The 17,592-nt window shown below is 39.9% G+C and overlaps 1 protein-coding gene across 1 annotated transcript; it reads right to left on the bottom strand.

Moving 5' to 3' along the window:
- Positions 1-2,756: 2,756 nt before the first annotated feature.
- LOC149864164 (beta-1,3-galactosyltransferase 1-like) lies at positions 2,757-3,938 on the bottom strand. Its single transcript, XM_090048535.1, has one exon. It carries the CDS (start codon positions 3,936-3,938, stop codon positions 2,757-2,759), a length of 1,182 nt encoding a protein of 393 aa, XP_089904661.1.
- Between the last annotated feature and the right edge of the window lie 13,654 nt (positions 3,939-17,592).

The raw sequence follows: 17,592 nt of genomic DNA, 5'->3' as shown, positions 1-17,592 counted from the left end.
TTGTCAATTTTTGGTTTGTGTAGTGTGTATGTGCTTGAATTGGTGATAGGTGTGCATGTGCTTAGACTGGTAATCTCAGATGTGTATGTGCCTGAGTTGGTAGTGTGTCTGTATGACATAATTGAATTTTTTGGGGGGGGGGAATATGCAATTGTGTCAGACCCTCACATCTAACAGTGCAATTTTGACATCCTGAGAGTTGGCCTGCCCGTCCCCCCCCGGACAATAGTGTGTTTATATAGATTTAATGTAAGTAAAGAAATACCTACCCTATTTAACCAAACACATTTAATAATATAATAAAATTACTGTAGTATTCTTGTAGCAATTTAACAGGAACCCATTCAAACCCCAATATGGAACTATCTTCCATCCCATTATCATCATAGAAAGCCCTACCCCAGCCCTCCCTGAAAACCCTATCAAACAGATGGCTGTTGCAGAGTACTAAGGAAGTCACAACTTTCATGTTATTTAAAGGGTCACTACTTCCAAACACTTGTGGCCCTCCTGCAAAATGTTCTCTCTTTATCCCTTAACTTTTACAGTGTGGCTGTATGGCATATTAAGAAATATCATACCTCCATATTATTAACTATTGCATACAACAAAAACCAAATGACCCTTTAACCCCCAAACTCCCCCAATCTTCCTTCTGCCCCAACTGTATTAAAAGAATACTCTTAAGGTTGCAAAGTTGAACACTCAAAAATTAGAAAATGCCAGAAGTAATGTTGTCTGTATAACTTTAATTCAGCCCCCTGTATAACCTGTATAGCCTTATGATTCAGAACCCTGTTGCCTGTATAACATTAAGATTCAGTCTTTGCTAACACAAAATTTTCTCACAAGATACCAGTCACATTTCTTATGTAGGATAGATTGTGTTATTTTAAAGAACAGATATCCATATAAAATTCACTACACTAGGACATTAATTCATCTGCCTTCAATGGCCATCCTTTCTCTTTCTATAATCTAATTCCTTCATTCACTTCTTGATTTATGCAACAAATGAAGTAGAGGCCAATTTGCTTTAGTATACAGTCTCAGTCAGAATCAGCCTAAAGGGTGGGCAATGGAGGTGATAACCCAGGGCACCATGGTCAGGAGGTTGTCACACACACACATTTACAGCAGTGCTCTCCTCCAACCCTGCCCACCCCTGCTTTGCCCTGGCTGATCCCTACCCCAGGCAGGAGATGTGGTGCCCAGCCCAGCTCATTTCCCACCTTCAGCCACTGATCAGGAGGAGCTGGGCCAGGCAGTGCAGGTGGTAGCAGTGGTGCCTCCCTGCCTGCTTGCCTTGTGCACCATGTCACTCCGTCTCCGTACTGGACTGCGTCCTGTGTGTTTGCCTGATCACCTCTTCTTGCAGCAGTGCCACTGACTTGTGGGGTGGGGGAGGGGATGGGAAATATAAGTTTTCCCAGGGTGGTATTTTCCCTAAGGCCAGCTCTGGCCTCCATTCATTTCCAGAGGAAATCCATGTGGTGCACTGTGTCAGCTATAGGATGATTAGAAGTTAGAGGGATTAGCAGGCCTCTTAACTTGCGTAGAGAGGCAATTTCAACCTCACCATGTAACCCACGAGAAGCAACCTTAGGTGTAAAAACTAATTTAAAACATCATTTTTTTGTGATATAGGAGGGTTGAACACATTAATAGAACAAAACAAAACAAAACAAAACATGTTGGCTCAGGTTAAAACACAATTAAAAACCAATTATCATTGGGCTATGGTTTTCTTTGAACCATCCCAATTGTCTAGCACACCAAGTTGAGAAACCAGATCAGAGAACTACAAGTGGGGATGAGAGTTCGTTATTTCATCTTCATCAACAACTAAGAAGTAGGAGGTAATCTTTTTTGTTTCTTCAAAAATGCATCGTGGCCATTGCTTTTTAATTTTTTATTTAAAAAGCAGGTATAGTCAAGATTGAGCAGTTTGTGAGTAAGCATAACTAAGACAGGTTTCTACTTGTGAGGGGCAAAATACAGTGATTTTAGAAGATAAAGGAAAATAAAATTATTCAATTTCTTTATTTGAAATGCTATCTGAAGTAGGAAGAAAGTTCTAAGTCATTTCAACATATACATTGTAATGACCGTTATTCCAGAACCGGGCTTATAATGAAATAATTCTGTGGGGAAAAACATATTTTTAGACTAAAAAGCTTTTTCTGCATATAAATAGAGTACAAAAATCACTGATATCATTGGCTGTCTATACACCTGTTTAGGGGTTACTGGAGAGCCACTCTAATTAAAATGCCTCAGAGTCACATATATTAAGTCCTCATGCATTTAAAAATATCACAGAATGCTTTAACTAAAGCTTTAACTAACAAATGTTTAAGAAGCATTAGTTAAAGCACACAAGTATCCATGTTTAAACCCACAGGGGTTTATACACATTATGCTGCAGCAATGTTACAGCATTCTCATTCAAATGAGGAGCAGTCTTGATTAACTGACCCCAGCTGACTTCCTGCCCTTTGGGCAGGGGGCTGGACTCGATGATCTCCCGAGGTCCCTTCCAGCCCTAATGTCTATGAAATCTATGAAATCTATGAAACTGAGTCTATTCCAACACATTCTAATTACAACACATCAGAGCACATGTACAGACACCCATTAAGTCTATCTGCCTAGATCTCCATTAGAGATTCATGATGCACATTCAGCAATCATGAAGTTTAAATAAAGTATAATTTCATATTGTATTCCCATGCAAACTCTACTGTACATGTATTTTATTTATGACACATATGTTTCTTTTTTTGCAATGTTTGCCAGAAAGTGATCTGTTCCGTTGGATCAATTCCATGGGAAGTAATTATGTTACTATATACACAAGTAACAAATGGGACTCTATATATATTAAAAAATGATTGTTTGAGTGGGGGTGAAATAGTGATTCCTTGTCTTTCAAGACAGAGAGCTACATAAATATCTTCCAAATGTACATATTTGACCTTTAAAGAGGCACTGAGAATTTTTGGAACTACAGCTCTAGAAAAGACGTAGCCAGTTCCTGAACAAAAATCTGGGTATCGATCACTTGGGTAAAGTTCTTTTGGCATGTACCATTTGCTGTCAGGATTACGATTAGGCTCATAATTTTTCATAAGACAACCAGTGAAAAAATACTGTGAAGGAGATTTAATGGGCATTAGTACCTCCTGTATTAAATATATCGTATTCACAAAAACATCGCTATCTGTTTTCATGATAAAACTTGTGCCATTACAATATGTGGCAATCCACTTAATGCCCATCATAGTTTTAAGAGTTAAGTTTTTATAGGTGTCTAAAAAGTCTTGCTGAATAATGTCATGGTATTTCCTACTTTCCTGCAAAATATTTTCATTCTGGTCTTTGTCACTAAAACCCAGCATAAATAGGCAAACAATTTTAATTCCGGGAACCACAGATTCATTTCCCCAAGTTTTCCTGATGGCTTCTCTGTGCTGCTTTTCATCAGCTTTGGTTGAAATTAATAGTACCAAAAAAGGAGTTTTCTTCTTACATTTATCTTTTTCATTAATAAGAAATTGGAATGGGTGAGGGTAAATAGATGAATTTGAGGCAGAATCTGTTGTCTCTTCATTAGCAAGTTGTGTCACAGTTCGACTTAATTTCTCTTTTTTTCTGTTACTTATGAACTTCTGAATGCTGGAATCTTTGCTTTTGTGAAAAATGATTTTATTTCCTTTGTCAGATTTATGAAACTGTTTGGCAGTTACTGCAGATCCTTCCATCAAGTTCAAAACAGTGTTTTCTTGATTTTTGATTTTGGGTAAAATGGCAAAAAAATTACAATTATTAGAATTAAGGCACAAATATATTACTGAAAAAAAGATGGATGCATATAAGAAAACACTTAACTTAGCAAGCTTCCAAGGAAGTTGAGAATACCTTTTGTGGTGTGTCATTCTGGTAGTTATTACATCAGAGACAAAACAACTGTTGTTTTTAATTAGAAAGGTATTCGATCAGAAGAAAAGCACTTGTCTTCAGCTGACTGGTATCCTCTGTGACAATTCAGATGGTCAAAATCATATGTGGAGTACTGATTCTTTATAGTTCTTTTTTACTGAAAGTTTCTCTCATCCTAGAATATAGTGTAGATCGGTCATTTTCTTAAGAAAAGCAAGAAAAATAGAACACAATTTTGAATTTTATTTATAACTTCATACCTTATCTGAGGAAAATATAACTATAAAATGTGTTGTTAAAGACAATGGAACTTATACCATGCATTACAAAACTGTCAGTGTTTATCAAATTAAAAATGGTAATTTGCGACATACAACATACGATATGTTGTATGTCTTCTCATTATAAATGTGAGCCTTTAGTGGAAATAATATAATCCATGAATCTTAAGGGCAGAAGAAACCCCATAAAAGACAAACACCTGTAAATAGAAAGCAGCACATATTTTAAATATGTTTATATATGCACTCACACATTTTATTAATATATATGTTTTTACACGCATTTATATATGTATATAAATATAGGTCAATTGGATATGGTACTTAAGTTTCTTTAGTAGTCTACTATTATCTTAATTGTGAAAATTACATACCTCATCTTCAACTTTGCCTATAATTAGTATGCTTTTATATTACTACATACTTGTGAATGCAGGTTTGGGAGATGCCTAGATAATGCAGGGACTAGTACTATGTAAATAATTTATGGAATAAGAGGTCCTTTAGTCACAGGCTTTATTAGTCACACCTCCTCATCTGGATGGACAAACTCTAGGACCTGACATAAGTTTGCATCATCTGCAGTAAACCAAAGTCAAACTCTGATCAGTCTTGCATCCCCAAGGACAAGAAATGTATAAAAACTATAAAGTTTTGGAGATAACTTCCAGTGTCCAGAAAAAAGACAGGTATTGAAATGTACTAGTTTTCTGTTCACTAGAAAAGTATGGTAGTAAATGGTCTACTATGCAGGAAATGGCCTTTCAAAAACTGGGTCCTGGAAAGATAGCAAAATTGTGAGATGTAAGAGTTTAATTTAGCCAATATAAAGGAGTTCTAAGTATAGGGTCTTCTGGTACATCTTCCCCATTGAAGCTCTGGCTATTAGTAGAGAATTTGTAAAATAAACAAAAGCAAGGGGTTAGTTTGTTTGCATGTTTTCTTTGGGAGTATCTTTTGATTTTTTGGTGGGGGTGGGTGGGGGTTGTGATATATTTTATTGCATCAACTATACAATCCAGAGTCATGTTGGGCAAGCTTTCAGACACAAATGAGCAGAATACACACTTATCCTTTGGTATAGGGGAAATATTAGACTGTGTTCTGCCTTTTTTAAAATCAGTATATGTAAGCTGAAATTCTATTCTGTTTTTGGGTATAGACCAGTTTTGTGTGCCAAACTTCTATTCTAGGTTTAGACTTGCTTCTGATCACTTATATCAGTAAAAGCGTAATGTCTATACCTAGCCATATAGAGACCTTCCTCCAATCGTGGCTGTCCAGACCTGAAAAAGGGTACTTTGTTTTCAAAAGCTTCTCTATCATTTTTTATAATTGTATAGTGGGTTCAATAAAAGATACTATAAAAAAACCTTGCCTCATAATTTCCTAGAATGTCATCTCTATTTTAATCTGTTACTCAAGCTTTTCCTGTCTTACTTTGGGTTAAAAGTCTGTAGCTCAGTCTATTACTGTTCCTATAGGCTAGGAACAGAAATTACACACAAACCAGTTTAAGCAATCAGAAAACAGTTTAAGTCTGTAACAGAATAGAATTTCAGTATACTTAAACTGGTTTCAAAATGGTTGAAACTGGTTTAAGATAGACCTGGAAGGATGTAGTATCAGACTTAACTGGTTTAGGTTAAATTGGTCTATTGAACTTCTGTCTAAGATCCCCTTCTGACTGAAGTTAACTCTCAATCTCCCAGCTTCCCAGGATGTTTTGTGTATTCCCTGCCAATCCCCTTGCAGGGCAAGTAGGCTATCCTCTGTCCACTGTCTGCCATAGGGGCTACTGAGGGGGGAACAGAACCCCCATCCCCAACTGGGCCTACCATGGCTATGAGCTGTGGAAGCCTAACGGCTTTGTGCAGGGGAGAGTCTGTGGTGACAGTAGGGGCCTGGGGACATGCCAATCAGGGATGTCCCTACTCAGCTGGGCTCTGTTGCTTGGCTGGGAGGTATGTAGGACCACCCCACACTCCCGTCTTATGGGCTGGTTAGTGCAGGCATTTGCCTGCTTCCCTCCACACAAGGGTGAATGTGTGTTATGTTTGCTTATGACAAAATCTTCTCAGCTTAGAGAACACTGTAAAGGTTAATTCAGTTCTGCCTTGGGTTTTTTGGCTGTCTGTATTTAGCCATGGTATCATAGTTAATAATATTTTTTAAATGAAACTGCCCACATCTCTACAATAAATTGTCAATTCAAACAAACAAACCAAAAAAACCCCCCAAAACCCCAAAACAACAAAGAGAGAGAAAAATGGGCGTAACTATTTCCAAGCAACCTATGCATTGACAAATTGGCACTGCTTATAAGCTTTCCAGGGAGGTGTACAGAACCCAACAAAGCATGATTAACCTCCTATAGTCTTCCTTTTGTTTTTTTAATTGTAAGAGCTGTCTTACAATGAAAAAAACATCTATTCTGAGCTGTCAACTGTTTAGAAATCCTGAAGGCAAAAGTAAAAAAAAAAAATGTGATGTAGAGGAAAATATTTCTTGGTGGTGAATATTCAACTTTGGAAAATAGGTTTGTAGGCTGTTTTGTGGTAACATCTGAATTAAAGAACCTAAAAGGTCATCTTAATTTTTAAAACCAATGTAAAGGGAAAAATATCACATACAAGGAACCTAGTTAGTAGTGGTGTGTGAAGCAGGCTCTATTTGATTTGGATTTAGATTCAGCTTGAATCAGGGACAGTGATTCAATTTGTTGATTCAGATCACTGTCCCTGATTCAGTTCAGCCAAATCTGAATCTGAAGATTCAATTCTGATTTGGAGAATCAGTGATTTTGCCATAGACACAGCTTTAAATGTTTTTTCTACATACTTCAAGCTACCAGTGTGGCTTGTGAATGCTGTGATGCTTGGGTGGGTGGAATGTCCCACAGGAGTGCAGGGGGTGGGGGCAGGACACCATATGCTCAGCAGTGAACCTGGAAGTGGCCCGGAAATACTTCCAGTCCACTTCTGGGTCCACTGGAAAATGTACAGGGGATCAGCTGTGAGGGGACCCCAGGTGCATCCCCAGACCAAGAAGGCACCAGTCACTGAGCCGGGCGGGGGGTGCAGGGGGGCCCCCTAGTGTGCTCCCCAGTGGACCTGGAAGTGGACCAGAAATGCTTCTGGTTCACTTCCAGGTCTGCTGCCAAGCACACTGGGGAGCCCCTCATGCTTCTGTGGAACACTCCATGCACCCCAACATCTCAGAATTCATGAGCCACTTGCTACCTAGAGGTATGTAGAAAAAACACTTAAAGCATGTTTATGTTTGAATCACCAGATCTTTCCGAATCTCTCCAAATTGATTCAGAGGATTCTATTTGATTCAGAGAGATTAAATGGCCCTCTGATTCAATTCAGATTTGGCGATTCAGCCACCAAATCAGGCCAAATCTGCACCAAATCAAATCAGGGACTGAAGCTTCGCACAGCCCTACTATTTCACAGCCCTACTATTTAGAGCTGAGAAATAGGGCTAGAGTTCAGATTAATTCAAATGAATGATAGTGCTCTCTAAGATATCCTGCATCTGTTGCCTAAGCATAGAGGTCACATATACACATGTTGGGCATGGGCAGACTTGATTAATGAAGTCTGCTGAAACGTGTTATTTAATGTACTCCAGGAGTCTCCATGCCACTTGTATTCAGCATCCCTGTGGTTCAAAATCATGCCAGGGGTGCTTGAAATAAAATTTGTCAAATGAGCTTTAGTTCAAGTGCCCATGCAACCATTTTAGACTTCAGGACACTGACTACACATGCCACTGCAGGCGTTCTAATTAAAGTGCTTCCCCCACCCCGAAGCATGTCCATAAATGCTCAGCGTTTCCATAATGGACTGTTTTTAATAGTATGTGTTCTCTCAAGATGGAGGTTACAAAATGAAATGAAGGCTATAGTAACACTTAAAGTAAAGTGGCAATGGCAGAAAAAAGTCCTTTACACCCTTACACTGCCATAGTCTTCACTGAGACACTGAATCTGTATACAAGTAACCAGTTCAGTCAAAAATTCCGTATGCTTGTGTATTTGAGAGAGGTGACATCCTAGCCACAGATGTCAGAGGTAGTTTTGTCAGTGTGGCCAAGATTTCATCCAAAATTCTTAGGTTTTTGAATTACCATATATATATATAAAATTTAAGGAGTATCATATGTTTCTTTTATATGTTAGTTTCCTTTAGGAAATGGGAAGGAAGAACTTTGCTTCAGCATTTTGAAAATTTGCACAAAAACTTTTAAGGACTATAAATCTAAGCATGGCATTACATACAATAAAGCTGCTAAAGAAAGAACATTGAATATATATTAATTTAAGATATAGTAAGAATAATACCTAGAATAAAGGGTACCATTAGAATCTTGATATTATAAATTGCCAAGAACTTGCCTCCCAAGAACTTCCCTAACAAAGTACTAACTCAGGAAAGTACTGTTTTATGATAAGATGTGTGTTTGTCGGGGGGGAATTACAGTATGAAAAAAGATGACATGGAAAGAAAACTTGATAAAAATGTATTATCAACAATTTAACAGAATTTGCTAATTTTTCATTTAGAAGCTTAATCTTATAATACTTGGAAAGGTTGAAATTTATTTTAGTAATTTAGTGGTGGTTTTGTTTATTGTAACTTTTTTGTTGTTGTTTCTTGTAACCCTTTTGCAATTTATAATTTCATGTATGAAGCCAGATGAAATCAAAATTTACTTGGTCATATTTTAAAAGTTTTTCAGAGATTATTCATATTGCTCATAGATGTTTCAGAAAACTATTCATACAAACTTTCCCAAGCAACACAAGTAAAAGGTTTGCATAAAAAACAAATTGTATACCAACTTTTCACTCAAGTATATAAATAAGGTAGCCAAGCCATCCAGCAATGCACATTTGAGTGTTTCTTCATAAAAATGATAAATGATAAATTCAGAATTCAAAAGTCATTGGTCTACTGTTCTACTATTGTTCTACATTTGTTCTATTGTTCTACTAATTGTTTTACTCTTATCTTAACCTACAAAACCTTGAGGGAAAAATTGAAAAGAAAGGCAAAGTTTACCATTATGGAGATTACTGTTGCATTATCCTGTTCTTTATTATGCCAAATTTGCTTAGTCCAGTTTTTTTTTTATTTTTATTTAACTTGTTTTTACTCATGCATAAACTTTTTGAGTGTATTCCTGGAGCCACTGCAGAGGCAAGGGTACCTTTCTAGAAAACTTTCTTTAAAAGAACTAAGAAAGTTCATAATTCACAATTTAATATATAACAAATTATATAATTGGTTAAGAATTGGTGCTACTGAACAAAAAATATTCAATCTAATTTACAGCACTTAACACTCATCAAAAAGCTTTCAGAAAAATGTGGGTTGAGCAACAAATCCTTCCAATAGCACTCTTACTAAAATACAGTATCAAGGGAAAAAGTTTCTTACCCGGATTCACATGGTAGTGTACACCAAGCTGATTACAGTCTTCTGAAAAAGGCTGGGGTGAGGTCTTATGACTAACGAATAATGTCATGTACTTTGAGTTAAGTGGCATGCCAGTTTTATAATTTACTTCCTGGATGTCTCATAGAGTTTCTTTTTAACAGCATGAGTCTTTAAACTCCTATTTCCTTAGGGTAGTAATTTGTTTTAAATGAGGAAAGAAAAACAGTTTTTAAATAGAGTAGGTGTGGACTAGACACCTCAAACACCACCCCCCCCTGCAAAAAAAACCAACCCATAAAACCACTTTTTGTAAGCTGGAGTGAGAATGAGCAAGCTAGTTTTAGCTCATGTAAATACTCCCCATGTGTAATGTTCTTATTCATGTACATAGATTCAGTGAAACCAAATCATTAAATAAGACATATTATATAAAATAGTACCATATAAAACAGGAAAAATACTATATAAATTACAGGGACAATAAAAATATGTTTGCTCCATTAAGAGGTAATTAAATTAGCTAGCTTTTAATTTAATGGTCCAAGAAGATCCATAGATGACTTTATATTAGCATGGACGCAGCAGACCTACAAGAAGATTTTTGGGATCTATGGCCAAGATCTATATGCCATCTTCTGTTTGCTACTAAAACTTAAGAGAATCAAAACAGAAAACTTCAGAAAAGAAGATAAACCTGTGAGTTAAGAAAATATGAGGATATATAAACAATAGTGAGACAAGAAAATAGAGTACTATTTGAAGGTAGTCTGCCTTGTAGGGGTAATACTGCAAGGGTTTTAATTAGGGGAAAACTTGAACTGGGAAAGCACAGGTGAAGCCAGTAAGGTAAACCTATCAAAATAAAGAAGTTACCTACTATGGCAATTTACATAAAGCATAAGTGTGGGTTTTTGTTTCTTTCCTTGTTTTAACAAAATGGCAAATGTCACCAAAGACAGTGAATCTGTATGTTAGTAGCAAGGGGAATATGGTTAGACACATTTGCTGAGGTCACATTTGCTGAGGTTACATAAGAGTAATGATTTATAGATTTTATAGATTTATAGATTTATAGATGATATTGCAGTGAGGGCTCAGGTAGAAATCAGGGGAGTCACCTGATTGGCAAGGGGATAGGCTATAAGTCCCAACTGGCCCAAGAGTAGGGTCAGAGGCCTGGGAGCAGGGCCAGAGCCTGGGAACAGGGCAAAGAAGCCCAGGATTTGGGACAAAGGAGCCTGAAGATCAGGGCCAGGGGTCTGTAGCCTAAGAGGAGCAGAGGCAGGGCAAAGTAGGCTGGGGATCAGAGCAAAAGGGCCCAGAGATCATGGACAGGGACCCATAGTCTGAAGAGGAGCAGAGGCAGGACACAGAAGCCCAAGGATTGGGGCAAAGGAGCCTGGAGAATGGGACTACGGGTCCAAATCCCAGGAAGGGGCCAGGATACATTGCCTAGAAGTAGCCTGTATAGGTGAAGTGCCGGGTGGGGAGTACAGGTATGGAGGCTTCAACCAGGAGAAGTGAAGTGCCCAGGAGAAGTAGGTAAGCCTTTAAACCATGCCAGGGAGTAGCCAAGGTAGGCAAAGTGCTTGGGCAGGGAGATCCAGTCACAGGGACTGAGGCCATAGCCCAAGAGGGTGGATGAAGATGATAGACGCCAGCTGCAAGGTAGAGGTGTGGCATAAGGGGCAGTCAGAGCCATGCAATTAGCTCTTAAGGCAATGCCCATGGACACCTGTTGTCATGAAAGCAAGACCAGGCTTGTGAAGTCCTGTGGCAGATTCCATTTTTTTCCTAAAAGAGAAGAACATCAAAGTGTAGCAGGTGAGTGAAGGGGGGGAGTGCCCAAAGAAAGCCAAGCTGGGCAAGGGCTGAGCAGCCACCAGGGGGCATCATGGCCAACCCTGGGATGAGTGCTCATTTCAAGGAGCAAAAACCATGTACTGCCATCATTATTTTGACACACACTATGTCCTCCCACATCATTACGTATGAAAGAGAAAAGTTCTTTTTTCTTATTTTAAGAATATCGTTAATCTGTTGAAGATTTCAAGACAACCCCAGATAGTTTAACACAGCAGTGCTAAAAGTATGGCCTGCACGGTGGATATTGCCCAAAGAGCCCAATCATCTGGCCTGTGCGGTTCTCCATAGGTTGAAAAATTTGGTAGCAGAGGAGCAGTAGACATATTAATTGCCAGTTCTGGGAGCTCTGTGGCAATCAGTGATATCGCTGTACCCCCAGTGCTGTCAGGACCCATGGTGAGCCCCACGGGCCAGATGACATGACTCCACATCTTGGATCAGGCTGGTGCATGGATTTGGATCTGGCATGTGGCCTTGGAACCAATGCATGGGTTTGGATGCAATACAAGATATCAGTTTATGAACCCGGTACACGGGGCTGTTCTGCAGCCCAACCCAATGTGTAAGGTTCATCCACATGATGGAATCAGCCTGTGAGCTAGTGGTGCCCCACAGATCAAGCCCATGTACTGAAAGTGTTGAGCACCACTGGTCTGGCACAACACTGAGGCTTCACGGGCAAGTTTCTTGAGGAAAACAAAAACTTTCCAAGATGCTGCAGCTCAACTTGGCTTGATGCTTGAGAAAGCCCGAACAGCAGCTAGATAAACTGAAAGCATGAAAAAGCAACAAGACACATTACAAGGTTCTGCTTATCACATAGGTAACACTGACCACATCATTGCCACACTGTCAAAGAAGTGGTAACTATAAATTCAAGTCCACCTCCTGAACAGTCTGATAAGAGTCACATCTCTCAGTGTGAGCATAAAGCAGCCAAAAATCATGTCATATGTCTGGAACACACATGCCATATGAATCCACATACTAAACACCCTGTTATGAATGCTATATGTGACAGATATTATAAAACAGCCGCTACACATATCTGTCCATATCAGGGAGCAAGACTCATGTTCATGAGCAAGTCATTAATGACAAGAATGAGACTGCCTTTATAGGATTCTTCATGCTAGCTGCTGAACCACAGTCCAGTCACTGGAGCAGAGACACTGTTCTCCTAGAAATTACCATTTGCTTCAAGATCAACATAGGGAAAGATGTTATAATCATTCCTGAGACATTGTAAAGCTCCATCCTGGCTCATATCCCTCATGGCAAATCATTTATATAATCAAAGACCTCAAATGACTGTTACTGATCTGAAAATCAAGGGAATAAGCCTACAACAGTGGCTGAATGAGTTCAGATATCAAGCTGCAAAGATAAACCTAGTCCAAGAATTCTTGAAGCTACTTAAGGGACTGCATTAAAAATTAAAACAACCTTACATGATCAAAGCTGAAGAAAGATACTCAGCCCTTTGTACTAACCATGTTTTTTTAAAAGTTCCACTTTGGTCCAGAAATAAGTAAATCAATGGTTGATGAACCTTGTTATTTGAACGGGCCCATGGCAAACCCTTATGGTGATGTGTACATTTACTTTTATATCTTTGATCTCAATTGAATGTGGAATGTGAATGCTATGCCATCACACAAGCAACCAAGGATACAATACATACGGCTAATTAAGACACTAGTGAGGTATTGAAATTGCTGATTTTGGTAAACTTTCACTGACAGTACCACCTTGTGCTTCTGCTATCATGAGCCAAAACAGGAGTGGATGTTTGGGAAAAACTTCCCAGACACCAGATCTCTAAAGATATAATTTGTTTTCTTTAAAAAAAAGTAGGGTTTTAGAAGATGTGTAATAATTCAAGCTAGGTATCTGTGCTTTAGGCATGGGTGACATGGGTGACACTGTACCCAGAGGGTACAGTGGGTTCACTGGAGGGACCACAACAGGTGGTCTGGGGCTGCATGCAGGACCATACCCTTCATAAGGGAGCTGGACTGCATCTTGGCCCCCACAGACTCTGGTGAGGCCCAGCATGTCTTCTGTAGCATGGGCAGGCTGCTGGAGCCCATGTCATGGCCTGTGAACCAGAAGGACTCACTGGGAGAGGTCTCTCGGGACTCCAGCACCACATACCAGCATATTCCACACCTTTGGCCTCAACTAGCAGGAAGGGCAGCCTGTGCCACCACCTAGTCTGGCTACTCTGGAAGTGGGCCCCTGATGAGGAGGACAGGGCTGGGATAGCCCCTGCACACACTGGCTCCAGCTCCTTTCTGGAGGAGGCCATTGCCTGGGTGGCTGTGTGCTGTGCCTTGGGACCCTGAGATGCCTCATCCAGCTAGACCACCTCTCTGCAGCCAGGGATTGAATCACACCTGTCACACATGCCTGGGAAGCCCCACACAGGGAGGAGGTCTTTGGCAGGAAGGAGACAAATTTACTTTGTTTTCTAACCATTTGTTTTTCACAGATTTCATAGACATTTGAGAGGAAGCTTTGCGACTGCTTGGATTTTGCTGAGTGATCCTCCCATGAGATAGCTGGGTAATTGAAGTCACCCATGACAACCATGGTCCTGGAGCATGAGGCCTCAGCCAGTTCCCAGGCAAGCTCCTTGTCAAGCTCTTGACTTTGCGGAGGAGGTCTGTAGTAGACTCCCACCATTGAGTCCCCTATGCCATGTTCCCCATGGATTTTAACCCAGAGGGTCTCCAGTTGTCCACCCTGGTAGCCAACATCAGCTTGCAGGGATGCGTAGCTACACCCCCACCCCTTTTATCTACACAATCCCTCCTGTACAGGGTATAGCCATCTATACCCGTGGTCCAGTCATGGGTGGAGTCCTACCAGGTCTCCGTTATCCCTATGACTTCATAATTATTTGTATTAAGCAGGAGGATGAGCTCCTCCTGCTTATTCCCAAAGCTTCTGGCATTTGTGTACATATGTTAATATATGCTTTGACCTGCAAATTATTCAGTTTTCCTACTCTTTCTAGGATTTGATCATACAACATGATTAGTCTGCTATGTAATATCAAATCTTTGAAAATCTATGATTTCCCTGCAATCTTCTAAAAGAGACGGTCAGGTTTTTTCAGGCCACCTGGAAATTTGCTAAGCATTTTCTGACATGCACATATGTTTAGTCCCATTCAGAATTCTGTTGACAGCTATACATATTGACAGCTATATATATTTGTTGACAGCTATGTATATTGAAGAAGACAAGAATTAAGCTTTCTGTTACAAATTAGTGGGATAACAGAGGAAAAATGACAAAAGTTAAATATCCCCCTTACCAGAGATTTTGGTTCACCTTGTTTTAAATAATGATCTCAGATTAGGAGGAAGAGTCTTCATTAGAGCAATTTGATACACATTGGATGTGTCTACAGGTCTCTGTATGGTGACAATGCCATGGCACCATGTTTTAGTATTTCCTTTTGGAAATACTAAAGCACAGTGCACTAACTGCCCATACTGAGCCGTGAGCGCGGTGCAGTTACGTCACCATAGTGTTGTGCTAAAACAGGGGATCACACCACTCTGGCAATGTAGCTACCAATCACATGTAGACCCAAATGATCACCACTTTGCTCTAGCGCTCCATATGGTGATGTAGTGTATTGCTATGATGTCATAGGGCGATGTGCAGATGCATCCATTTGATACATACTATATGTGACCCTCTTTAAAATATGAAACCCAAGTTGTCTGTCACAAGTGAAAATATGTTTTAGGATTTTTATAAATCTAAACATATTTTGTACAACAATGTAGGGGATTGTGGCACGGCACTGTTTGTGCCTGCCACTTTAAGGGCCAGAAAACAGCAGCTGGCAGATGCCTGATTAGGGCAGCCATTTTAGATTCAGGGCTACCAATATAAACAGGGCATTTTGCTGCTGGGAGGCTAGGCAACAATATTGCCTGGCTATTGGTATCATCTGGAGGTAAGGCAGGAGATGTAGGGGATGGTCAGGAGGCTTCTGGCCCTGGGTATGAACTAAAACTGCACCCTGCTGGGAGTGGGTGGCCTGGTGGGGCTCTCAGTAGTGTGGGAGCTACCAGGAAATGCCAGGCCAGTTCTCTCTCAGCTTCACCGGGGTGGTACTGGAATTTAAGATGGGGAAGGGACCAAGGCTCAGTAACATACAACCCAACTCAGGGTTACAAATGACAGGGGTTTTATAGAACAGGGGAGATGGTGACACAATATTTTATTGGTTCCTTCTCCATCTCACACACACACACAATGGCAGCAGGGATTAAAGAGGCTTGGTGCAGGGGCTGAAGTCTGGGAGGAGAGAGAGAGAGAGAGAGAGAGAGACATAATTGGAGAAGGTAATGTGCAGGTGATACCTACTTATCCCAGGCTGGAAGTTCGTCCTTGATGGCCAGTTGGGGTCTCCTTCAACTTGGTGTTGTCCAGAGGGGGTCACCAGCAGGGCCTCTGAGGTGGATAGGCAGTGTGACATGGAGCTGGTCTGGTTCAGATAGAAATGGTGTTCCCACTGGGTCTGTCTTCACTGCCTTTTTTTTACAGGGGAAGACCTTGTGTGACTCTAGTGACAGGAGGCATGCCTAGGCAAGGGTCAGCCCTTGGTGTACTAAGCATGTGTGCTCCATGCAGGGATGTGCAGTTTTGGGTGCCTGTAATAGCGGGGAACAATGGCAGAGTCGCTGGTTCTGCAGGGTCTTTTGTCTTTCAAATGCTGGGTTTTTGTCTCTGTTCCTGGGTGAGGTCCGTGGTTCCTGAATGAATCAATGTGAGGTGAGGGCCTGTTCATTACAAGCCATTCAGTAGAGGCCTGCTACCATTGTATCTCAATCATTCCCAATCACTGTCATTCATCTGGGAATGAATGTACATGGGAGGGGTACGTGAATCATACAGTTGTAACACAGGGGATGCCTGGGCACAGGACACAAGATGGAGACTTGACATGACTTACGCTAACTTACATATATAGGCCTAAAACAGTTATCACACAATATAAAAGCAGTACAAACATAATAATTATCACTTATAAAACAGTGGGTATTGATATCAAAATAGCAGGGTACTTATTTGCGAAGAGGGGAGAGAAAAATAAAACTTACTACCCAAAATAAAATGTTAAAGCTTTTCCTATATTTTATCTTACTTATAATTATCTATAGGGAATAGATAGGGAGAGAAAAAGTCAGAAATGGTTGGGGAAGGGGAGGGAATGCATTTTAAAATAAAAAAAAAGAAAACTGGGGGTTTTGCTACAATATAAATAAATGACTTTAACATCAAGGACTTCAAGGTGATCTCACAAATGAAGAATTTCTATCTAACTTTTGAACAAAAATATTATGCCTGTTTAAAGATGCAAATTAAAGACTGTCAAGAAAAATGAAACCCTGTTAAATCTCATTTAAGCAAATGTCAGTTAACTGCATCTCTTTTGATTCCTTTGTTTGATTCCCACTACTTTAGACTGAATTGACTGCACAGAAGCAGAGCAGCCTGAAGTAGTGGGGGAGATAAAAAGTAAAAAAATAATTTAATAAGTGCCTTTTTTCCAATGTCTTTCCCTGTCTGTGTAGAAGCTGGTTCACCAAGGGAAAGAAATGGGATTAACCACAAACCAGCCTTTTGAAAGTTAGGCTCTGTAGGGTAGAGCACAAGGATTTTTTTCTGTTCGTGGAACAGGAAGCTAGTGATATTCTAGCCATGTTCTTGACTTCTCCACTACATTCCTTGGTAATCTAGGTGCATGGATACCCTCTAGCATCCCACACAAAAAATCCAAGATTGCATAATTACATCCGTCTGTGGCAAAAAGTTTTCCAAAGAAGACTACATAAGCAGTCACTACCTATAAGGCTTGTAGGTATTATTCTCCCAGGAGGACAAAAAAGAGTAAAGTGGCTTGCATTTTTATATATGTCTAGCCTACTGTTGGAAGGAATGGAGTGACATTACTTCTGATTGATTAAGGCCCCCACCATGATTAAAAGAGAAATATTGAGGCATCTGTTCAGAAGTAAGGTAGA

This window comes from Crocodylus siamensis, chromosome 5 (genome assembly GCF_052110815.1).
Source record: "Crocodylus siamensis isolate JL-2025a chromosome 5, ASM5211081v1, whole genome shotgun sequence".
Classification (NCBI taxonomy): Eukaryota; Metazoa; Chordata; order Crocodylia; family Crocodylidae; genus Crocodylus; species Crocodylus siamensis.
This window is presented reverse-complemented; position numbering and strand designations above follow the sequence as displayed.